Source organism: Sardina pilchardus, chromosome 18 (genome assembly GCF_963854185.1).
Source record: "Sardina pilchardus chromosome 18, fSarPil1.1, whole genome shotgun sequence".
Classification (NCBI taxonomy): domain Eukaryota; kingdom Metazoa; phylum Chordata; class Actinopteri; order Clupeiformes; family Clupeidae; genus Sardina; species Sardina pilchardus.
The window spans coordinates 7,657,440-7,682,124 of NC_085011.1; the positions used below are offsets into that span (position 1 = coordinate 7,657,440).

General features: G+C 45.2%; 2 protein-coding genes across 5 annotated transcripts; both read right to left on the minus strand.

Annotated features, from left to right (window-relative positions):
* Positions 1 to 2,825: 2,825 nt before the first annotated feature.
* On the minus strand, positions 2,826 to 9,478 carry myoz1a (myozenin 1a). Of its 3 annotated transcripts, none has more exons than XM_062520193.1 (6): positions 9,266 to 9,478; positions 7,805 to 7,901; positions 5,175 to 5,362; positions 4,721 to 4,994; positions 3,905 to 4,061; positions 2,826 to 3,785 (listed from the first exon to the last, which is right to left on the minus strand). In XM_062520193.1, exons 2-6 carry the CDS (start codon positions 7,890 to 7,892, stop codon positions 3,554 to 3,556), a joined length of 939 nt encoding a protein of 312 aa, XP_062376177.1. In that variant the 5' UTR covers positions 7,893 to 7,901; positions 9,266 to 9,478; the 3' UTR covers positions 2,826 to 3,553. The 3 variants fall into 3 exon arrangements, with proteins under 3 accessions (XP_062376177.1, XP_062376176.1, XP_062376175.1); XM_062520192.1 differs by having other exon boundaries at positions 4,715 to 4,994; XM_062520191.1 differs by having other exon boundaries at positions 3,905 to 4,067; positions 9,266 to 9,477.
* A 2,527-nt stretch (positions 9,479 to 12,005) lies between these two features.
* On the minus strand, positions 12,006 to 24,017 carry synpo2la (synaptopodin 2-like a). Of its 2 annotated transcripts, XM_062520173.1 has the most exons (5): positions 23,681 to 24,017; positions 21,265 to 21,416; positions 20,284 to 20,978; positions 16,122 to 17,712; positions 12,006 to 16,055 (listed from the first exon to the last, which is right to left on the minus strand). In XM_062520173.1, exons 1-5 carry the CDS (start codon positions 23,780 to 23,782, stop codon positions 14,483 to 14,485), a joined length of 4,113 nt encoding a protein of 1,370 aa, XP_062376157.1. In that variant the 5' UTR covers positions 23,783 to 24,017; the 3' UTR covers positions 12,006 to 14,482. The 2 variants fall into 2 exon arrangements, with proteins under 2 accessions (XP_062376157.1, XP_062376156.1); XM_062520172.1 differs by having other exon boundaries at positions 12,006 to 17,712; positions 23,681 to 24,016.
* Between the last annotated feature and the right edge of the window lie 668 nt (positions 24,018 to 24,685).

Genomic DNA, 24,685 nt, shown 5'->3' on the forward strand with positions numbered 1-24,685 from the left:
AGTTTGATCGAAACAGAACTGAGACGCTTCTGTAAAATTCACAGCCAGTAATGAGGACTTTACATTAAGATGGAAACCAAAGCCCCATGTTCACTTTGTTTCATGTCTGGAGGTGGTCTATATCTTGACACTTCCGTCACTTCACATTCCCATCTTAGTCCAATGGATGAACGCTCTCTGACCTTTCACCACACCCCAGAAATCATTACTCACTGGCTTTCAAACTCACTGAATTATGCAATTCACCCCACTGATGACAACTTCAGTAAGCTTTTACGAAACAATAAGAAGGCATGCTAATCGCTCCGGAACATATTGCTCATCTAGAGAGAAACTCCTCACTGAACAAAAGAAACATTTGAATTAAGCATGAAAATCTGTGTTCTGATTTCAGCTAAATGTTTCCCTGTTGTGAGAACTTCATTTGAGAGGAGGGAAATATCTGAAATTAGCTTTTCATGAGCATTCTCCACAGACGGGGACTGAAAAAACAAAAAAAACTTGCCGGCATGCATTTTGCCTACAACCAATTAGTCGTGTTCCTGGTACACTACCTTGAGTCACTGCATTACCAAACATTCTACACGCCAACACCTCCCACTCGTCTACTCAGCCCTGATGAATGCATGGGAACGCCTGCCTTGAAGCACTCTGCCAGAAGTGACCATCAGTATGTTAATTTATTCATCTCAATTTTTACATAACAATCCCCCTCTAATTTGGCATGCATGCCAGGACTCACATTTATTTTTTCTCAGCTAATCTCTGAGTGAGAGAGAGAGAGAGAGAGAGAGAGAGAGAGAGAGAGAGAGAGAGAGAGAGAGAGAGAGAGAGAAACAATGTCAAAACAGGCAATGTCAGCCATCTCTCTGATTTAGAAGAAGTCCCTAGTCCTACGCTAGGTATTCCATTAGGCTGCTGATTATTTCTTTATGCAATCTCTTACGTGACACTACTGAAGCAGAATTGGGGAGGTATGCCAATCTGTTTTGGTTTGGTGGGTTCAGCTGCGCTCACGTGGGAAAAGTGCTTCCTGAAATTCTAAAAAGGTTTTTTAAATTTTAAAGCCCACGGAATGCGGAGAGAAATGAACTTTCCGCAAAACTTCTGGCCCCCTGCTGCATAATTCCACCGATATTCCACCATCCCTTTTTAGATTCCCCCTTAAGTGTGCCAATTCCTTTTTTAGCATTTCGAGTGAGGAGATAAAATGCCATCCCCTAAATCATGCCGGAGTGGTGTTGAAATAAACGTGTTGCAGTACAGGCAAATGTTCTTTATGACATGTTCAAGTTATGCACGATGAACCGCTTACATGACATGCAATGTGCTTATTTAAAGATAACTTAATGATGCATCCAAAATCTCTTTTGGGATAACGTTGAAGACGTTGTTCATATTCCTCAGTTATTCCTCAGTTATGAATTTTCACCGAGGTCTGCCTGACGTGCAAAACGCTGCATTAAAAGGCAGTGAGTATGACTAGTTATCCCTGGAGCTAGCGTTAGATTTTGCAGTCAGTTCACCAGTTGTTTCTGCTCTGTAATGCGCTTTGATCAACTGATTTCTGCAACAACATATCAATAGCCTCGCATCTAGTATGCAGCAGATGGTTAGCGTTACAAGAAAATATCCCTCACACACAACTCTCCTGTTCTTTTTAAACAAACGCCATCTAGAAGGCAATCTAACAAATGCTCGACTGCAGACAGGGGGGAAAGCATTTTGCTCGGATCCAGAAAGCGCTGCCTGATGCCTTATCAATAGTTCAGACTCAGCGAACACATGGGTTCTGTGGTGTCAACGACACCCTCTGCTGCAGTGAGCAAAAATCGAAATACTGACTGAAAACAAAATAATCAAACACATGTAAGTTGAAGAAGGGGAGGGGGCGACCTGGACATTGGCGTGGTTATTTAGCTTTCAGCAGTCGTAATTAGGCACTCATTAGATAGCTAGCGGTTGGGTGCGATTGCTTTGTCAGCGGGTTACATGGGCTTTCGGCTGTCCTCCACATACTATGGTTAGCTAGTTTGCTGTTTTGGAATTCAACAGCTTGATGGTAACAAACTTAAAAATACGTACTTAACAATACGTTGTCCCTCCTTTCAATGCAACGTAATAAACTAATCAATCGTATTCACTGATCGGTACGCGCGAAATAAAAAACGCTATGCTAGCATCAGTCCTTCCTACGGTAGATGGGGTCTGATGCATCCTTAAGGTGAACGTCACTCTGAATTTCTTTTAGACATGTGCATGTGCGTAGCTAGCTACAATAACTTCTCCCAGTCTAAACAATAATAACTGTCACTCTGCTCTTCTCCTGTCCACCACAGTGAAAACATCATTTAATTCAAAAGTATCCTTAAGGTGGTGTTCTCTGACTCACCTTCTCGGGTCCAGAGCCGTTTACCTCCGTTAGTCTGGCAATTTTCGGGTGATTTCTCTGCCGCTAAACCTCAAACATCCTCTAGCGTCACTCTGTACTGCAGCCAAGGCAACCAATTCTCGCGATGTTTTCCTCCAGGTAGTAGTGCGACATCAGGAGAGGAGTGGGGCTGTTGGAATGTTGCTGGTTCGTTGTGAAATCATGATGATGATGTAGACTGTATGATAGACGATATGACAGTATTGTTTTGATGATATGTAAAATGTTTCAAATACGATTTCACCAGAAATTATTTTCTTATAGGATGGATTCAGAGGTGGTCTACTCTTTTCATTCCCTGTTTCCTTCCCTTTCTTTCCCAATATTGCCTATGGGCTAGCCTATAATGTACAGTGAACCGAGGGGAAATGATAAGCTATAAACCCATGAAACATTTACACTTTGAAAATGTTTATTAAATTGTAGCAAGGACATACAAAGTGGCAACTTCCAATCCTAGACACATGTAGAGCCTTTAATGTGCATACATTTATGTGCAGGGATGATAATACATTGTGCTGCTAAAAGCCTTAACATTACAGAATGTAGCAAGTAGATAGATACAGGTTGCAACCTGTAGGGAATATAAGCAGCCTACAGTTTGTGACAACAATGCCCACAACTCTAAAGTGCAACATGCTGACTTGAACAGGGTAAGAAAACATTCATCTCTCACTCAAACGTATCTAGATTTCAATGGGGAAGTCATGCAAAAGTAGCCTACCTATTACATAGACTACTGGGGGGATCATAAGCTAGGCCTGTACTGTGTTCTTATTTCCAAAGACAAATACATTTTTGGACATTAATAAAGATGGCAATCGAGTCTGGTACTTTGTAGAACGTTAGTGATCTGCTGTGAAGCATTCGGCAAACTGACAAAATGCAAATATACCATTCAAATCAATGATACTCTTTTTTAATTTACCCGATTGTGGCACTGACCTTGGACAACATTAAAGTGTGTGTATATGTGATACTGTTTCTGCTCTTATGTATGCTCGCAAGTTGGGAAAATCAGAATCGAACAACATTCATTGAAATGCAATGAATGATCTTGCACACTGAGGTTGGAGATGTGATGTCTCAGTGTTGGTGTGTGTATGTCTGTGTGTCCTCCCCTTACAGGTCGTCTGTCTCCCCATCAAAGGGTATCTCCAGATCCATGTGGATGTCGCTGGTCTCACCACTGGTCACCCAGCCGATGGGGGTGCGGTTGAAGGAAGGCCGTGTGCTAATGTCTTGGTGGTACACCACAGCTGGTTCAGGCTCTTCCTCGACCACCTCAGCTTCTGGAAGCTGGAAGGTCATGAGCTTGGATGCCTTCTCAAAGCCACCAAAGGGAAGGGCAGTCCTGAAATAAGGAATGAGGTGAGACAGTAGAGAAAGTAGAGACAGAGAAAGAGGGAAAATGAGCTATATAAATTAGACAACAGAAACCAATGATACAGCATCAAGACCGATAAATTCTACCTGTTGAAGCTCTTGTATTTGGGCAGGTCTTTGTAAATATGAGGGCCTGGCATACGAGCTTTCAGGGTTGCCGTCAGGTCCTCGTTCCCTTTCATGGCCTTTTCCCATGGGGATATGTACGTCTTCACATACTCACGCTTCATTGCACTCTTCTCTCCTGCACCTGCAGACATGGGTTTATTCAATTGTGTTGCTCCCATGTCTGTACTAAGAACTAGAGTTACTGGTAGATGAAGGTTCTAATGAAGGAGGAACACCGGAGCAACACAGATGTTTAATTTAATAAACATACAATTAAAATACATTTTTAATGCATTGGTGCACAGCTAGCCTGGCATAGCCCTCCAATTTTCATTTCCCTACAGCATTACTGGGTCTGATCCCGTTGGACTCGATTTCTCAGGATGCATTCCATCCTGAGCAATCAGCGAACGGGGGGTATGGGGGTAGGCGGGTGTTAACGATGACGTCGAGCATGCACGTTATAGTCACTATAGCTGTCACGACCAAACGTTAGCGATTGGGTAAAATCAGGCCCAATCGTTTCAAACTTCAACAGAGTTCACGCCTCCTGCCTGAAATCGATTCTGAATGGAGTAGGTCCAGACCCGCTGTACGTACGAGGGTTTGGTATGACCAGGCTAGTGCACAGCCTACACACTAAGATCTATTTGATCATTTGCAAAAACAAATATGAATGAAAACATATCTTTTGGATAAAAGAACGGCACCTAAAATACTGTATGTGAATAAAGGAATAATGCCCTGTCAAAACAGGAGTCAGTGTGGTTAGAGATCTCCTGCACCCACCATGGCCATGGCCATGGCCTCCATGTGCTTCACCACCATGTCCACCGTGTCCACCAGCACCACCTGCTCCTCCGTGTCCAGCTCCATGCCCGTGTCCAGCTCCGTGCCCGTGTCCAGCTGAATGCCCTGCTCCTGCCCCCTTGCCATGGCTTCCTGGTTTAGGAGGTGGCACAGGTGCACCAGCTGCACCTGCCTGCCCAACCATCTGTCCACCGACCAAGTGACCGCCAACATCCATCATCTGACCCCCAAGACTTGGTACAAGCTTCTGAAAGTTCTCCTATGAGGACACAATTACTTTGTTAAATAATGCAGCTGCTGCTGTAATATTGATTGCAAATGTATTGAACAGAAAGTGGTGTATTTAAACTTCCTTGAATACATAGTGCACAGCAGCTCACTCACATATCATCAACGAATGGGCGTCCACAGCAGTCTGAGTTGTGTCGCAATCACTTACCATAGACTCACTGCTGAAAACATCAGGGTTGTTTTCAATGATAAACTTCTCCACTCGCTTCTGCCTTAACTTGAACATCTGCGAGCCTTTGTTCTTCATCAGGGACAGCTCCTCCATCATGATATCCCTGGGTGCCCGGATCTTTGTCCCCAGGTCAAACTCTGATGCGTCTGGGTCAGACTCATTCTCTACATATGAAAAGAATAAAGAAGTTGTAAGTCACAGAATTGGTGTTTCAGAGAACAACACAATGCTCAAATTGTAGATATTTGATGATATTTATATAATGTATTACTTCTCAGTGTGACATATAGGAATATGGAACCATTTGATGTTATTGTCTATTCAGAGAAAAACTATAGGTTAAATGTACAGTTCAAATACAAATGAAAGAAAAAGATTAAAAGATTGGCCACTATGAGATGACTTTACCCATGCAATAATACACTTCTAAATTGATTTCCTTTGTATGTCGTTGTTAGGTGTATGTAAGCTTCTGTGTGGTTGCTATTTTTCATAATGTTGTCTGTGACAAGTGTCCCTGTGTAAATGTTAGGCCTCAACGTTACATTTTGTACCTGTAACTGCTATAGCTCATTCTCTTTGATGAATGGATGTCCACAATCCACATTTAGGCCAAACTATCCTTCATTTTACACAGTGGAGTCTCCCTACCTGCTCAAGGTTAACAACTACAGGCGGAGAGTTGGCTTCCTCTCAATAACATTCCTGTTAGGAGCACAAGCAGCTGCAAAGGTACTCACACAGCAGGAGGTTAGACAAGAATTATTTTCATATCTGTGTTATCTCCCCTGTTCCGGCACTATGAGCCACCTTCCACAACTCACACGGCATCCTCACTCCTTGGGAATGTCGAGTCTTGAACACTTAAGCCTGACATGGCAAAGGCAGGACTTTAATTGTTCTAGTCCCTCAGTGATAGTTAAATGCATTAATTATGAATATACATGAACAGCGTACATCTTAGTACACCTACGTTTTTTTGCATGCAGTATGTTTTATTTGAAAAGCGTTTTGTGAAGCTTTTTGCTGTGCATTTTCTCTCGGGATAACCCCTCCGCCATTTTGATCTGTCAAAGCTCACTTCAGCTAGTGAAAAGCGCCAGGGATTTTCCTATCAGCTGATGAGGTAAAAAAAAGAAAAGAAAAAAAACCTCTTTGTGAGTAATACTATGCTTCCTTATTATCACAACCATCAGGAAGTGGATCTGTTATTTACAAAGGCTGCCAGGGAGGAAATAAGTAGCAGTACAAATTACCTCCCTGGCACAGTTTCCCTTATGTAAATCTGTTTTGACCTGCCGCAGATACTGTAAATGGAAAGAGCATTATTCACTGATGTGTTTCTAATGTGATTACAAGCATGGTGTGTAAAACACACCAATGTTTTCTAGCATGACGCTGATTACATTAAGCAGGTCGTATATAGCCATCATGAATGAGTTAATCTGGATTGTAGAATTTTTATTAGGGATTTGCTTAATTTAATTAAAAAAATACATTCTATGAGTCACTCAGTATTTGTGTTTTACCACAGTGTTGTGGTTATTATGGGTTATATTGTTTGATGAAAGATCACAATTAAAGGGCATATTTTCAGCATCACAGGAGATAATTCTGGTATATAAAACTCAACTAGACAATTTGACATGTACTGTACGTATGCAGCAAGGAATATTTTTGTGTTACAGTAAACAGAGCTTGTTGCTTCAGTTAAAAAAAAAAGAGTCTTTTCTACGGCAGAACAGCTCAGAGTGATGCAAGGATTGGTTAATTAATAGTTCCCCTCCCTTGAGATCTTGGTGCAATTACATTTCGTTGGAGTATGGATCCCACGACTGGACCACTTGGGGGTGGGGCACTTGACAATCACAGCGATAATTACAAAAGACAGATGGCATTTCTACTGTGAAATCTACAGGATAAATGTTTGTCTATGTGACAGGCAAGCACTCATTAGTCCATGTTAAGCGCAGCCAAGTGTAACTTCCATGACAAGAGGCCTGAAATCTTGACAAAGTCTCAAATGAACAGAATAATTGGGCTAAAAATAGCAAATCTCTCTTTCTCTCGTTTCCCCCGCTTTCGTCCGTGTTCTCCGTGGTGTGACCTGAACAGGCAGTCACCAGAGCGGCCAGCCCTCGGACCAGCTGGCTGCCTGCTGGGATTGGCTCGGCCTCTCCACTTCACGTCCCCAGACTTCTGCCACCACAGGAAGTGACTCTCTCGCTCTTTGCCTTTATGCCAGCGTGCAGATCTGCTCCCCTCTGCTTGCCTATAAGACTTGTGCTCCTACACTGCCTTCTGAACACCTACTCAGCTAAACACTCCATTCAAGTGTGTTTGTGTCGTGTCCTTTGTGGTATGTTTTAGAAAGACACCACATGAACAACCTTATACCTGCCAAACCCTAATTGATTTAGTGAAGTAAACATTGGACCAATTTGGGAGAATGCTTACAATAAATGACCTTTAGAACTACTTATGTTGATGTAAATAGCTGCTTACGTGCAAAGTTGTGTTTATGCTATGTTCGTACATGGGCAGTAATGGTCTTGGTAGTGAGTGAGGTTTACTCCTATGGGAATGCTTTTGTGTAGAGGCAATACCGTTCTGAGAGACATGAGACAGGTCGGTAATGATCCTGCTGGGCTTTTTCCGCTTGTTAGGAGGTGCTGGAGTTCCCGAGAGAGGCATGGCGGCAGACTGCAGACCAAATCAGAGAAAGACAGATTGGAGCTTTTATTACATGTACTGGTTTAGAGCACTCAAAACATTCCACTAGTGCAAGAAAATGCCACTGGTATGTGACAGTTTAGATTGGGGGTGCTCCTCATGATGGGGAAGTGCTTCCCCCTTCTGGCTGACATGTGTGTTGCAAGGTTAATTGAATACTGAAAAGGGAAACCGTGGTCATTCAAGCTGCCAATCCATGCATTAGATAACCCCCTCTAAGCAGACTTCACATTCCACAAATTCCAGCACATCCAGATGTCTGTCAAGTGTAAACATTAGTCTGTAGTAGTTTTTTTTAGCTATGTTTGAGTCCTAGAAATGCTGTCAACAGTCAATGGTGGTGACAAATACATCCTCTCCCTGCACAGGACAGCTTTAAATATATATTGCCATGTCTATTTTCCAAGGAAAGCTAATATCAGCATATCAGCAATATATGTTAGATGTAGTGTTTTTATCCATTCAAAACTTGTAATTCAGTAAAGTTGCTTGATTTACTAAGTGGCATGCATGGTTCCCATAAGCTGTGACTTCTACATTGCAAACAGCCACCTCCACCACCTTTGGTGCACCCACTAAGATGTTTAACTTGTGCTTTTCCTTGCACTGTAGGAGTGAAGCTCTGTTGGGAGCTCCTTCAAGGCTCTGTTAGTGGCATACACTGCATTGCATCGACTTGACTGTAACTCAATCTACTGCAGCTATTTTTAAAGACCCATTTTGAAGCAAGACCTTTTAGCGACAAATATGGCGTCACTAACGCACACACACACACACACACACACACACACACACACACACACACACTCGCCCACAGAAGAACGCTCACACACCCACACACAAGTATGTACACATAAACACGGTGGGACAATACTAGCGAGAAATCACCCTCAAAGTTGTGTGAGGATGAGAATGAGGAGGATGGGATCGAAGTGGGAAACTATGACCCCACCACCACCTCATCCAACGGAGGAGTACTGAGCTCAAGTTTCCCCCCGCCTGGATATCCCAAGCTTTGCACACCATATAAAACTGCAGCCGAGCAAAGGAGAGGAGGGGTCAGCACATTCTCTCTGGACATGGGGGAAATTTATGGGGCAATAATCCATCATTCTGCTGCTGCACTGGAAAAAGTAGACATTTCAAGTTGCCAGATAAACAATACGTTTGTTTGTTTGTTCGCTTGTTTTCCAGTCAGCAATCCAGTATCTGTGTTGGCTTTTATTTCAGCAGGGATGTGGAGCTAACCTTTGCAAGTCCGCACTGTTTACCATTCATTGCCAAACAACACGTGCAGTTTTGTTAGTAAAAACTTTTTGTCACAATCTACTTACCCAGATTGGGCAATCCTTAATTCAAGCAGAGTTTCTTAAATTACAACCAAGAAGAAAGGCAAAGCTTCAGATCAATTCTGAACCAAAGCTTTATAAATCCCAGGGTGACTTAAACCTGTGCCTGGACCAAGATCTTGGGGAGTGCGATATCCAGCAAGTGACTAGGGGATGGCAGATCCTTGAGGGGGGAGGGAGATGAAGTCTGGGTGGGAGTGGGGGGCTGAATGTGTTCTGTAAGGCACAAAGTGCTGATGGGAATATCAAGGGACCAATATCTATCCTGCAGATGCTCGGTGGCCTATATATAGCTCATAGGGGGGACGCGAGGGAGATTGGGCAGAATTAGCCAAGGGGTGGACTTGAGGAGTGTTTGTATGGGGCACTGGACGACTGATTTGTCCTCTTCATCAACCCCTCTAGTCGGAGTCAGGCCCTGCCAATGATCAGATTTTCACCTTTTCTTTTATGAAGTGATCTTCTTCACAACTTGGATGACCGGCATTCCTCGTCCTCACCGATTGGTCAGCTTTGAGCGGTCGGGTTGTAATGTGCTTGTCGACACCTCTCATCATTACATTCTCAAATTATTACTGAAAAGCAAGTGAAGGACGCCATAGATACTTATATTCACCCTCCCTATTATTGACGGTATTCTTGTCTGCTGCCACAAGAAGTATTGCCAAGCCACAGCGAAAACTGAGCTGATATACTGGCTCGTCTTCAAGAAGTAGGCTAGCAAAAACAACCACAAGAATCACACAACACCACAGTAGGCCAACAAGGCAAGAACGTAAACTAAACTGAGCTAATAAGTTATGTGTTGTTCCTTGCCTTGGCATTTGACTTGGTAATGCATGTCCTTTGCATGCATTTCATTACATCGTGCATCCTGGTTGCCAATAGAGACCCAATAGATAGGCCTACTATTTTGTTCTGATCTCTGTCTCTATCACCTATTTAAAAGTAGTGGAGGCCACTCAAGGGGTCATTATTATTTTCTACTCTCACAGTAGCCTAAGTGGTAATTTAAAGTCAGAATTTCTGAATTCAAAAAATGTAAAAAAAATAAAATAAAAAAAAAACCTGAGAAAAAAGGACGTTTAAATCGCAGAATTGCAGCAATATAGCCTACAGCCTACGACATTTGGGAAAAAGTGTCTATATCCTATTAAATGTGACCCTTAAAAGTGTCCATAATAGTGTCCAATTTGAATGCTTCAAGAGATGGCCCATATAGGCCACCAAGAAAAATGTGGACACTCGTCTATTGAAATCGGAGTGCTTGGTGAAGCTGCGTCAAAGATTTTACTGCATGTAGCCCTCAAATAGACTATACGTAAAAAATACATACATATACTGTGACACATTAAATCGTTGGCATAATGGTCTGCTCTGGCTTTCTCCAAATGACATTCGATAATTTTGTCACGATAATTATTTGAGCAATATCGCCACCATGCGGTAATAGTAAGTTTCTGCAAACCGAGCATTTCAGAATATTTCCAGACGACAACAATTGACCGAATTCATCACAGAAAACGGTAGGCTATTAATTAGGCCCAGAATGTTGACCAGTGCTTTGAAAATGTTAAGAAATGTTAGGCCTATCCAAAAGAAAATGGCATGTGTAAATGAGTGCAGTTTCGGAGAAAAAGGCTGTAGGCTAGCCTAGTGGCCGCCTGATATAGCGTCTTTTGAGGAGTTTAGCTGGATGTTAATAATAGGCTAAATTTACCTTTTCGTTTAGGCTACGAAGGTGGTCCTACACCTGACCAAGATAGAAAATATTGGACAGTTTGACTTGAGCTAAGAGTTTTAGTGTAGGCTTATTCTAAGATGCTTGATTCATGTTTAATAACTAGCTCTGATGTTATACTGCTTATTTTAGACTAATGTAGCTCCCTAACGGTTGAACATAGGCCTAAGCCTATGGCTTAATTATAAAAATGACACTTATTTCCTGGGAGACTTTAGCATATTGCCTTGAATATGTATTCTATGTATTATCTGACACTTGTATTATTTAAGGCAACCTTCTTGCTTCCTTACAACAGCTCAGAGATGTAGGCCTAATGATATTCATTTACAAGGTTCCAACAGGTCATGGAATTTTGGAAAGTCTATTCCAGACATTAGGCTATTCAATGTCCATTTATTCATCTGTCGCTCTAAAAAAGCAATGCCACACGGCTGCTTTGAAATCATTGGTCGGTAGCCTATATTGGTCCATTGATTATAAAGTCATTTTTTTTCTTTGTTGTTGTTGTTGTGGAAAAGTCATGGAATTTTACATTTGACTTAGAGTGGGCACCCTGATTTACAAAACACATATTTACCCTTAATGGGTTTTCATATCTTTCGTTTTATGGACCATTTACACATTTAAACACATTTTTGCATTCCCATGCATCATTTAGCATTCCTTTAATTAATTATGCATGCAATGGCATTTTTTAGCAGCAAACAGAGGCGTTGGTGCCATTCCATTTCCCTTCTTTTGAGGATCTTCTCTCCACCTCTTTCACTTTGTATTTAGCCTATGTCACATGAACAGCACTTGGCTAGTTTGGAAATTCTGAAATAGATTTATTGACATGTAAAGTCCCTCCAAAGTGCTAGTACAACTGAAAGTCTGTGTGAGAAGTTTGTGAAGAGGAATGGAATGCCTCACCCTGTTGCCAATCTGTTCACCTGTGGAGCCAGTAGGGGGCAGAATGGAGTCACAAGACAGACAACTGGATAAAATTTCAAAGTCTATTTTTATTCAGTTAAAAGCGTCTTACTAAAAGTACATTCTGCCCTTTAATATGGCCACACCATAAACACTAGACATGCTCACCCTCATTCTCTGAATAACCTCACTATTAACATTACACTTATAGCTTATAGCTTCTTTAATGCAGAAAGCCTAAAGTACAATTTCAACATAGTGATTTATCAAGACAGCAGTACACAAACAATGCAAACAAATTATTTTATGCAAGCTTTCATTTTCAATCAAATGAAACAGCCAGAAATAACAAAACAAAAAAAAAATCATCAAACTCATTGCCAGAGAGAGTGATCATGGACCCTATCATGGCTCTGGTAAAATAAATATTACCTGTTACACTTACTGTAGTCTGGCTCTCTTTACGGGAATCTCCAAAGAGTGTGTTCTCATGTCCGTGTTCGCTTATAACGGTCTACATTTATTGTACCGTTTCAATCTTGCCAGGTCTTCACTCTCTTACTCCTACTTTCTCTTCAATGGTTTGTCAGTGTTTCATACTGAAAAAGACACATAGTGGAATTTCTTCGCCTCTCTGTCTCTCAATTGCTCCCTCTACATTCTTAAACAAGGTCTTAGATCATTCATTATCCCTTTTCTCACATCACTAAGGCTTAGTGAATTCACACTTCACTATACAGTCAATAAGTCTGTTCAAATGACACTTGCTGACACCTTTCTGCTGTATTGTCTTCATGAAGAAAAACAAGGCTAGCAGCAAAAAAGGCAGTATCTGGCAGTTAGGAACCTTATCAATTCTGATAGACCCTTCTCATAAAATTCATTCCTTTTTCCATGTGTGGTGATGATCTAAACTAGCATTATGTAGCAGGTATGTCTCAACCTGTATCACCAACCAGGAACCTTTTGTGTCCAGTTTCTTTTGCTGTCTCAAACTTGCCTCAAACGTATCCATCTCAAATCAGTTTGACCTTACAGAAAAAAGGTTAAAGCAGCAATCAAAGTTTTTTTTTTAACATTAAACATTAAACATTACTCAGTGTTATGCAGTTTGAGTAATGAGATTGAACACCAAACACCAAGACAGTTGTGTTCCAGGCTAGTTCACTGCTTATGTGGCTCCACAAATAGGCCATGACAGTAGAACACCTGTTCCAATCAGGCCTTGCCAAAAGAGATATTATTTCTGATTGACCTGTCTGGGCCAAAGCATGGAACACAAACGCAAACCTCATGTCTTCTCACTGCAGTCAGCATTACAACTACAACAGTACAACTATGCCCTTCTTCACTGTGAAAGAGGGTTGAATATTGTATCTGCTAAAATGCCTACCTGAATCTTAGTTCAACTAGTTGTTTAGTCAGAGCTCATTCAGCTGGTCGAAGATATTAAAGTACTTTTTTACGTCTTCAGGCTCAACGTGTTTTGTCTTGGAGTATATGTTGTTGTTGTTTTTTTTACAAAGCAAGACTACTTAATTAGTTATGTAAAAACAGAACAAGTCTGTGTTCTGTTCCGAGGTTTCAACAAATGTAGCATATATAATGTAATTATCAGGCTAATTCAGATAACTGGAGAATTAAGTTGCTGTAAAATTCAACATAGCAGCACTTTTGGCAGCTTCTCAGACCTCAGGGATCTAACCAATTCCCGGAGTCCATTAAGCATTTTCTGAGATACTCGGTCCTAAGCACATCACATTAGTGTCTAGAACACAACAGCATCTGCATCTGACACTAGCCCAAATTGTTTGAGTGAATCTGTACATTCGATTTCTCAGCTAACTGACAGCCTACATACAGTACAGTCAATGGCAGCACTCTGTCACATGAACTCCCAGCTCAAATCTTTGACCCCATTTTATAACGATGATCATATGTGTTGGATTTCATGAATGTCCCCTATGTGATGCCATGGTTTAAGTTTCAGAAATATGTCATGGTACAAATCTCTCTCATAGATAATTTGGGATTGGGAACGCATATGCGTGGCTGACAGACTTGTTAGTTACAAGCCAGAAATTCTCTGTGGTTAAAGTCACTTATCAGTGGCACCGATAAGTGGGCACACCACTCAAGTCCAATAAGAGAGATTAGAATTTGTGTGATGATATTCTGGCTAATGAAAATAGCAATGACAAAACCAGCCAAGTGGCCAGCTGACAATTGATACAAAATATGTATTAGGTTAGAGCATTTGAGTCACATTTTCTTTTATTCGATTTGTGTAAACCATTAGATGATTCAGATTATTGTTGAGCATTCTAAACACTGAACATGAATGAATACAGGCTTTTTAATGAGCGATACATTCGATCACAAACTAACTTTGAATACTATGATGTATACCTTTTGCATGTTTTCACAATCTTGGAGCATTGTTAGCAGTTTTGGCAGCCAAGTTGGTTGTATGAAAATGCATAGTGGGACCTCATGGCACTGAATGGTGACTTCTGACTTCAAGGGAGGCTGATGAGGTCACCCAGTTAATGTGGCAGGGCGCCAGGCCTCCACACACGGGGCTGGATGCCCACCCGTGTGGCAACAAAGCGAGGCTTGGGCACCTGGACAGGTGCAGGCTTTAGAGGAGGCAGGTTATAAAGCTCAGGTGCACTCTTGAACTGCTTGGCAGCTTGCAGGCCACCGTAGGACAAACCTGACATGGGGGCAGTTGGGACGAAAGGAAGAGGGTGGGAATTTGGAACGGGGTTAGCAGAGATTTTGGGAAGCTCGGGAAGACCCCCGGTGTGATGGACTGGAGGGAATGGGACATGGGCAGGTTCAGGGTAAGGAACTGGGGCATAAGAACGGGGTTGGGATACCAGCGGTGGAGATATCATGTCAGAGCGTGATATGCGGTCTCCAAGTGTGGTGGCTGAGCGTGGGGCAATTACTTTGGGGGCCATTGTCGGGGCAGACATTGGCGTGGGTGTGGAGAACCGTTTGATCTCATAGACACGTGCCGCCTTGACAGGGATCTGGTGAGGTGCGTTCAGAGTGTAACCCTCTCTCTGCTGCATCTGGGGTTGGTTGGAGCCCTGCATGTAGTTTCCACCAAACATGGCAGAGTTGAGCTGGTATGGCTGCCTCCTCAGGAAGTCCAGGGCTTTGATTCCTTCTCTTTGAGTGCCATAACCACCCCGGCCTCCCCTTGTGGCATCTGATGACCTGGCATTATCACGCTGAGGCCCCATGGGAAAACTGGGTCCAAGCAAGGGGTTGTAGCCAATGGGTGGAGGAGCGCGGACATTTGGAGAATATTTCCACTGTGAAGGAAGAGACTGAGTAGGTGATGAATCTCGTGTATTCATGGAGTATGTCTGGGGGGCCGGTTGGGGTGGGTAGGTGGGTGAGACTGGTGAGTCCACCACATACTGGTCCATCCGACTCTGCCTGCGGGCAAAGAGCTCGGCCCCCTTCCCTTCTGCTTGGGGGATCTGTGAGACTTCAGGGATGATGCGTGGTTTTGGGGCCACCGGTGGAGGAACTTTACCCCCAGCTTCCTCCGCATCCTCTTCATTGTAATCATATGAGACAGGATCTGAGTACCTGTGTCTTGGTCTCTCATCCAGGTTCTGCACCATGGATAGCAGTGTGGGGTTGGGTGAGTTCTTCTTGTCTTCAGGCTTCTGGAACATGCGCCTGCCTGAGCTTCGCCGACGGAACTCCTCCAAGATACCAGTGCGTCCCCCTGCTGTGACACTTCTCTGTCTGGACTGGTGCATAACTGGCAGTGATGCTGGGTGGTCAAAGCTAGAGACATCAGCTGGTGCAGGTGCTGGACGAGGGGCTGGGGGTGAAGGTGGTACAGGCATTGCCATAGTAGCTGCCATTACTGGTGCCACAGTTGCTGCAGGAGCAGGTGGTTCTATTGGCAGCACTGGAGGAGGGATGCCTATGGAGCCTGCCTGAATGTTCTCTACAGAGGAAGATATCCTGGCAAGCTGAGGAGAAGCAGGGATGGGTGCAGAAACTGGCATGGGCGCAGGAGCAGAGAAAGGTACAGGGGCTGGAGCTGAGATGGGTACAGGTTCAGGAGCAGAGATGGGTACAGGTTCAGGAGCAGAGATTGGTTCAGGAGCAGAGATGGGTATAGGTGCTGGAGCAGAGATGGGTACAGGAGCTGGAGCAGAGATGGGTATAGGTGCTGGAGCAGAGATGGGTACAGTGGCTGGAGCAGAGATGGGTACAGGTTCAGTAGCAGAGATGGGTATAGGGGCAGGAGCAGAGATGGGTACAGTGGCTGGAGCAGAGATGGGTATAGGGGCAGGAGCAGAGATGGGTACAGTGGCTGGAGCAGAGATGGGTATAGGGGCTGGAGCAGAGATGGGTATAGGTGCTGGAAAAGATACACCTGGAACTACAGAGACTGGAGGACTCATGGGTCCTAGTGGGACACTGGAGTCAGCCTGAACAACTGGAGCAGAAAGTGGAACCATAGGAGTGGCCATTGGGGCAGTACTGGGAACCACCACTGGAAAAGGTGTGGCAGGTTTAGGGGCAACAATTGGGGGAGCAGGGGCAAGAGAAGGAGCAGACATAGAGGCTGAGAAAGTGACAGCAGTTACGGCCCTTTCGTCAGCTGCAGGGAAAGGATGTTGCACCACAGCTACAGAGACAGGCCGGGGTGACTTCTTAGCCACAGTGGGGCGGAAGACAACTGGTGCAGTGGCTGCACGGTTGCTGATGAAACCTGGAGCGAATGGCCGAGCTGTCCGGTTCAGAACTGAGCTCGAGGGAAGCTCTGGAAGTGGAGTCGGAGCTGGAGCTATGAGAGTGGACACTGCTGGGCCTGTTGCCATTGGAGCTAGAACCAACTCTGCGGCCTGTGACATGACACTGACATGCGGTAGGATGGCTTCTCCATTGGTCACTACTGAAAAGGGCTGAGCAGCTACAACAGGAGCAGGAGGTATGGTTGGGGGATTCTGAGTGGGTGGCAGGGCCTCCCTTAGATGCTGTTGAGGTTTGGGAGCAACTGGTGGAGGCTGGGGGAAAGGCTGCAGTTGCATTTGGGGTGGCTGAGGTTGTGGTTGGGGAGCGGGCTGTGTGAATGGCTGGGTAACTGGCTGAGAGAATGCTTGGATGTGCATAGGCACTGTGTCTGCCTGCACCTCTGGTTGCATCTGGTTCTGCATCTGCATCTGCATCTGCATCTGTCCTTGTAGCTGGGCTGAAGCATAAGCTTGTGCCTGCGCCTGTGCCTGTGCCTGTGCCTGTGCCTGTGCCTGTGCTTGCGCCTGTGTCTGGGCCTGTGCAATTGCCGCTCTCTTGGCATGCTCTTCTGCCCGCTTCCGCTGTTGCTCAAACAGCTGAGCCCCTTTGCCAGAGGTGCCTGTGAGCCCGGGGCTTGGAGCCTCCTCAGTATGGCCCACCGCGCTGGCTGAGCGTTTCTCCAGCATGTCCATGTAGTCGCTGTCCCAAGTCGGATCCGGTGCGGCAGAGAAGCCGTCTTCATCAAACTCGGACTCGCTACCTGGGAACATGCCGTCTTCGTCCTCCTGAGAGTCCTCCTGAGAGTCCTGCCGCATTTCCTCGTCCACACTGCCAAAGCTGGTGAGGGTGTACTTCTTGGAGCGCTGTCGCCGCTTCTTGAACATCAGCACACCTCTCGAGTGGGGGTTCGGGGCATCTGTGAGCAATGAAGCGATGGTGCGGCACTTAGTACGCGCCTCTTTCACTTGTTTGTCTTGGCCTGTGTCACCACGGTTCAGTTCTACCAAAGGGAACAAAGAAACAGTAAATTTAGGGCTGAGTTGGTTTAAGTTGGTTGAGACGTTGGTTAGTGGTCCTATGCAGGTGTAATAGCACATGTTATATCTCTGCAGTCACAGTTTCCCTAAAATATTAACATTACAGTGATTCAACATGTCTCATGCCTCCATATTATTGCTTTTAACATCAAGCACCACGATAGTCAGATGGTCATGATCACATTGCAGTTAAGTGACTTGATTAATGGGTAGGTCTTAGTGAGACCTTTGCTGACATCAGGGTCTAAAATCAGCTTTGGGAGTATATTTAACGAGCATCCATCTCCATGGATGCCGCAGAGAAATCCATTTAGCAGCGTTCATCTTTGAAGCATTCATCTTTGAAGTGACACGGTTCCATATCCGGGGAAGAAACCATTTTGCATGCCTGTGGCTTATCAAATTAACGCTAAACAGTAAAGTGTCAGACACACACCAAACCAAGCATAAATTCACTTATGTGACTCTGACACATTCTCTGTATTATAAAATCAAACTTGACTTTGCAGCTTGTTGAAAATCTAAACAAACAAAACAACCCAGAGTGAAATACTTGACAAAGATGTTTGACTATGACGTATGTGCTAAGAGGCAGATCTGCAGATTTATGGCCTTATATTTGCTGGTCCTCTGGAAACAGAACTCCCTCAAATAGCCACAGGCCTCCTGTGCTCCAGTTCAGAGGAGAGATCAGGTGCACAAGTTGTAAGTCTTTTGTGAGTGTTCTCTCAAGCAAAGAAGAATTCCGAGCTTCTGAAATACATTTGTTCTCATCAATCACGGATGCTGTGCTATTGAAAATAACGACAGCAATGTTGATAGCCGAGCAGACAGTTGACAGACTTAAATTAGCCAAATATGCCTTGTAAAGACCTGAATATCCATAACAATAACTGTCAACATGATAATGCAGCTCAAAACAAACCATGCAATTCAACATCTCAGGATCATTTACTCACAGGCACACATTCTTCAGCTGTTTAACTGTGATCACCACTGTGTCATATATCAGCTGTTTATTATGTCTAGCAAAGTTCAACTGGCCAACTATTAATAGTAAGATTCACATGCGTCAGTTTGTGTGTTTATAGGTGTATGGATTTGCAAGTCTGCTGTTGTTGTACATGTGGGCAAGAGGCATGCAAAAGTGTCCTGCACTGTGTCAGCCAATATATGCAAATCCAGTGATTCTCGGGATTGATAAATACTGTAGATAAAGAGTTGGAACTGACAAAACATGCAGAAGAGTAGTATGAGGTGGACAATTTAATGTATAGCTAATGTAGATAGGATAGGATAGTAGAGTAGTAGGTGATTTCAAGAACACATGGAGAAGGACACAGAGACAGAAGTAGAAAGGGAGGGAAGAGAGGAAGGGAAGGAAGGCGAGAGAGAGAGAGAGGGAAGGAGGGGAAGAGTGAGTCTGCTACTTGATACCAGATAACAGCTGTAGGTCCCTGTGCCAGCTAGCAGAAGCAGTGCTCAGGTTATCAGACCACTGAACCAGAGGACAAATATAGTCCCAGTCCGACGTGGACAGACCAAGGGTGACTGCTTCTGCTGCCCCTCTGCATTTCATGTTGGCTGGCATATTGTCACTCAAGACCTGTGTTGGCTAGTTATCTGAGAGGATATCTATTCAGAGTTTCAATTGACTGAAGTGAAAAAACTAATTAGTAAGATATGTATCTCTTCTACTCAGATAAAGTGCATTACACAGAGGAAATTACCCTCCACAGAATTGGCCTATGTCTCAAGTGGTGTTGATTACTTTTTTCGTCACTCCAAATGTTCAAATGCAGCGGCCCCTGTGGGGCAGACTTGTGTCTATTGTTCTCTTCCACTCACTGTTCCACTGTCAGTAGGACAAATATAGCTTACAACTGACATAATATAAATAAACAACAGTGACATTTGAAAGCCAAGAGTAGTTCTGTCATGCTGTGGAGGTTAACTTCTTCCTGTGTTCTACAGATGAGTTCGAATTTCACCTAATATTATGCAACAATTCAACATAGTAGTATGCCCAGAAATATGTTAACACTGTGTTAATATGTTGCTGCAGTTTTTGGCAAGTAAGTTAGCTACTTCCCATTACTTGGGGCAGAATGATAGCCTGGCTAACGCCTCCCACTTCTCAAATGAGACGTGGTCTGGCAACCAGACGTTCATTTTCTCGTATTTGAAAAAATGCCCAGATCCGTTCATTGGGCGCCACGGATGTCTATCAAATGCGCATAGCTCACCCAACTCGTTCGTATGCAACGCTAAGGGCTGCCGTAAATCCTTTGGCGTCGAATGTAGACGCAAGAGGGCAACGGAAACTTCTCGGATGTTCTGTGATTGGTTCGCCAACATCAGGCGAACATTTGGGCGTTAGTTTCCAGACTGGCTTAGCAGCGGGATTGAAATCACCGCGCAAGGCAGTATGGGAAAACCCAGGCTAGCAGAATGAGGTATTCTGACTAGAACTAAATCTGCTGGAAAATGTAATGCTGGAAGTAGGCAGGACGATAAATATATGACCCACTTACTCGCTTGCTTGGCCTTATCCATGTACGTCACAGTAAGTTCTTCATCCATGGGTGCGTCTAAAGGCCCTACCATGGGTACCAACTGCCCGCGGGAGCTCAGCATCAGGGCCTCTTTGGCCCTCTCTGGGGACACCAGGGGCACGTTGTGGAGGTCCTGGAAGCCGCTGTCATCCTGGGGGCCCTGGTCGTCTGCGCTCATGGATGACGTCTCCGTGGAGGTTTGCGAGGACCAGGCGGTGGACGGAGGTGGCTGGTAGATGACCTCCCGGCGAGCCACGCCCGGCAGCATCTCCGGCCCACCGAAGGACGGGTCTGGCGCGCTGTCGTAGCCGCTCATCTCCGAAGTCTCGCCGCCCTCGGGGGACGCGCGGCCAGCCTTGCCCGGGACGCTGTTGCTGGGGCTGCGCCGCTTCTGGCGCCTCTGCCGCTCCTGGGCCACCACGTCGGCATCGCTGTCCGTCTCGCCATAGTACGCCTCGCTGCCCGGGGGGGAGGTGAGGCCACTGCGGCTCGTGCCAGTGCTGGTGCCAGTGCCAGTGGGGGACAGGAGGGAGCCCCTATGGACCTGCCGCACGGCCGTCTGCTGGGATCTGGCGGAGGGGGAGATGGCTCTCAGGGCAGCGCGGTACTCTTTATCGATTCGGGGCGATGGGGCGCGGGGCAGGAGGACCACCGACTGGAAACCAGCTGGAGTCCTGCGGGGGGGGGAGCGGAGGGGTGAGTTGGATGGACGCTAAGGATCTCGCATGCAATCACAGTTCAACCATCAAGCTTAACTCATGTCATGATCCTTAAAGAAGATAAGGATTGCTATCATAAGCAATTATGGATAAAAATCATCATCATCATCATTCTTACATTAGTATCGCTAACAAAAACAACAATAGCTAACAACAACAACAACTATAATAACATTGATTCCATGTTGAAGCCATAAATAGAAATCCATTTCCAGGACTAGTGGTGGTACAGATGTCTGACCTCTTGACCCGTATGTGTAAGGTGCCGGGGGAGCTGTCGATAAGGGTCATTGCCTGGGCATGGGAGAGGCATCCACATGGGCTCTCGTTGATGGAGACCAGTTCGTCCCCCTCTCGGAGACCCGCTCGGCACGCCTTACTGCGCTTCCGTACCTACGGCAGCACAGAGGGAGATTCCAACAGCAGCAACACACATTTACACAGCAGGAAGTACAGGCTAGGTGGCAAGGCCCTGTGCATTCCTATGGTCATCAGATGTGTGAGAGAATAGATTTATATGAACCCAAAAATAAGTGTGTGATGTACTGTAAAAGGAATATCCTGGGTTTATAGTCATGCAATGGGAGCCCTGTCATTCCTGAAAACAGCTTTTTTTCAGCTACTGCATTTGGTCTAAGGCCGTATTTGTATGTCGGGTTGTACAGTGAGACTAGACTTGGGCACTGTCAAAATGCCAACGTAAGTGTGGCTCTGTCCTCCCACTCTGGTGGGGAAATGTCAGCCAAGCCAAGACAGTGCCATGAGCATTTCACCTGGTCCGGTGCCATCCCCTCCAGCCACGCCACAGTCCACTCGCTTGTTTTATAAACAAATGTCAAGATGGTTGCCCTGGTGAAGGGTATGGACACAGACGCGCTGGAGGTCAAACACTGGACCAGTCAATCACCCTCACCCCCCAAAATACCCCAGCAGTGGCATTTGTGATGTAATTAAATCAAAGACCCTCCGCCGCTGATCCAGCCAATGGGCTCCTGACTTTGTGTAACTAATTGTGGGGAGGATTTCAACAGTGAGTGAGTGACTCTCCTTGGGGGCTTGTTACAGCCTCAGGACACAGGTGCTTCGGAATTTCCCACCACCGTTGAGTCCGTATGTGCTGCTTGTGCCTCATCTCGTGATTGTACTTATCACATTATCAGGGGGCCCCTCGCTCGAAAGGCAAAAGCACCCCACACTTTGGCACCCTTAGACCAACACCTGTGTAAGAGAGAGAGAGACACTTCCAAACAAACAAGGCCGTCCACTACCGCCTTGGGGATTCAGTAGTCAGATGTTCTGGATCAGAGACTAGAGGGAAGGGAGCTGGGAGCGTGTGAGCGACATGCCGTCCACCTCCAAGGACCAGTGGAGATTACTGTGACCTATTTACTTACAGGACAGCTGATCTATGACACAACACAGGTGGTTGTCATGTGAGTATGTCAAGCATATTAGAGGTCTGACTAATGCCTCATTGGTATATACTCACAGATAATAAATAAAGGGAGTTGACAACAGTTTTGTTGTCTTGCTAGTTCCTATCAAGTGGCTATGAAATGATTGTCGTGTTTAGTTCTAACATGTATCAGAACTGACACATTTTGTCTGCTGTTGTTTTTATATTTGCTAAAACCAAAATAAAATCAGGACATTTTTCTTCCAGCCTGAAACCAGCCCCCTCCTGACCTTAAGGCAACCCCATCAGGAGCTTCAGCTAGCTGCACCATCTACCAGAATAGCCCCCCCATGAAAAAATAACTTTCTGCAAGCTCAACACTTGTAAATTCAGCCAGTTTGGGCATTCGCAGAAACACACACTGTATGGGCATTTATATCCTGTGTGCAGGGAGACTCAAATACACGGAAGACACACGAAGATCCATCACAAAATAGTTTGGCAGCAAGCTGGAATGTATATTGTGGACACCCATTTTACGTCTTAATTCCAAATTCGATATACTGCCGAGGAAATGCCAGGGTTTTTGCATGAGAATATAAGCAAAAACAGGACTTTAATAAGCATAAAAGATGTCATGGTGCATATGATCATTTTGCAGCATTAACATACAATATTTAGGCTAAGTCATCATCCAGCTTGCATACCTGGTGCTTTGTGCATAATAGTAATAGAAACAAACTGATACGTATTTGTGCATTTTCAAATGGAGATAATTCCTTGGCAATGCTGTTCTCCCAAAATGCTCCACTATATGCTACTCTTCCTGCAGAACGAACACAAGAAGTCCGAAACGTAAAGTATGTACATTAAGCAGCTCTGCCCCAGATACACAAGCTATATGCTTAAAGTTCACTCTCTCTATCAATCACTGGACTGTCTCCACATGAGGCCCTGTTCACCACAGCAGACACATGATCAAGGCATGGGCCTCCACCTCTAGCTGTGCACTCACATCCCACACATTACTTTACAGCACTCATACACAACACATTATTTCAATGCCTCCTGAACGTAATGTCCTGCTAATCTATATTCAAAATGTTTCATCAGTGCTCAGAGATGAAACGGACGGACGGACTTCTCCCCTAGCGGACTCTCTCTCTCTCTCTCTCTCTCTGGTGTGTGTCGTAGCTCCTAACTACAGCAACAGCAGCGTATAGCACACAGCGGGTTCCCTGTGGAGGGCTGCAGCCCGTACCTTGGCCACTTGAAGGGGCTTCTGGCATTCCACACCTCCCTGTAGCCGAAAGCCCCACGGCGCTCCGCCGGACAGGGTGATAATGACCTCCTCGGCCACCATGGCGTTCACGGCCGGCCTTGTCCCTCAGTGTAAGTGTGTGTCCGTTTTGCCAGTGTATCAGTCAGGGGGCTTTTAGGTGGCCCTTTAGCATCTTGTCTCCATGTTTTTTTTCGCGGGGGGCCCCTGTCTCAGGACCGGCTCTCTCTCTCTCTCTCTCTCAAAGAGCTGCTACAGAGTCCTGTGGCTGATTTCCGATTGCCCACTCCAGCACCTGGACAAACTCTCGCTCTCTCTCTCTCTCCTTCCCTCCCTCCCTCGCTCGCTCACTCACACACACACACACACACATGGATACACACAACAGACATGCGCAAGCGCGCACATACTCTCACACGCACACACCCAACACCCTGACCAGTGTGTTGCTGATAGGGATACAGTGACTTAGGGAGCTAAAATAGAGAGACAGAGAGAGAGAGAGAGAGAGCGGGCAAAAGAGTGAGAGTCCTGTGGAATCCTGTGCTGGACGAGGGGAGGGTCCGACAGCACACTTGTGCTGTCACTCAGAGGACACTGCTAAGATACCCTTCCAAAAATAGGCCTGTGCCCCCAGAACCCTGCACTTACTCCGAGGAGGAGTATGTGTGTGTGTGTGTGTGTGTCCGTGTGTGTGTGGGGGGGACGGTGTGACATCAGAGACACTACTTGCAATGGGAGCTTCAGGTAAAGACCACGTTCTTTTGACACCTGAGGCTCAAAGAAGATTCCACACATTTCAGAAGACCAGATGTAATTTTCATTTTCATTTCATTACGCAGAGCGAGATCATGATGGAGGTTATCAAAATATTTCCCAGTCATGTAGTGGATAGCATTAGCACTCACTGACTTGGCAATCTGAAAGTAACGCCCCAGGAGGTTTACCCCTAAAGTTATTTTAATTTGAGGAATTCCAAAGCTCCAG

Coding starts and splice junctions, on each gene's coding strand:
- myoz1a (XM_062520192.1), bottom strand. CDS start 7,892: ATGCCTCTCTCGGGAACTCCAGCACCTCCTAACAAGCGGAAAAAGCCC. Junction 4,062..4,714: donor AGGCCATGGCCATGGCCATG/GTGGGTGCAGGA, acceptor CTGCAGGTGCAG/GAGAGAAGAGTGCAATGAAG. Junction 3,786..3,904: donor AAATACAAGAGCTTCAACAG/GTAGAATTTATC, acceptor TCCTTATTTCAG/GACTGCCCTTCCCTTTGGTG.
- synpo2la (XM_062520172.1), bottom strand. CDS start 23,782: ATGGTGGCCGAGGAGGTCATTATCACCCTGTCCGGCGGAGCGCCGTGG. Junction 20,979..21,264: donor TTACACATACGGGTCAAGAG/GTCAGACATCTG, acceptor CCCCCCCCGCAG/GACTCCAGCTGGTTTCCAGT. Junction 17,713..20,283: donor GGATAAGGCCAAGCAAGCGA/GTAAGTGGGTCA, acceptor TCCCTTTGGTAG/AACTGAACCGTGGTGACACA.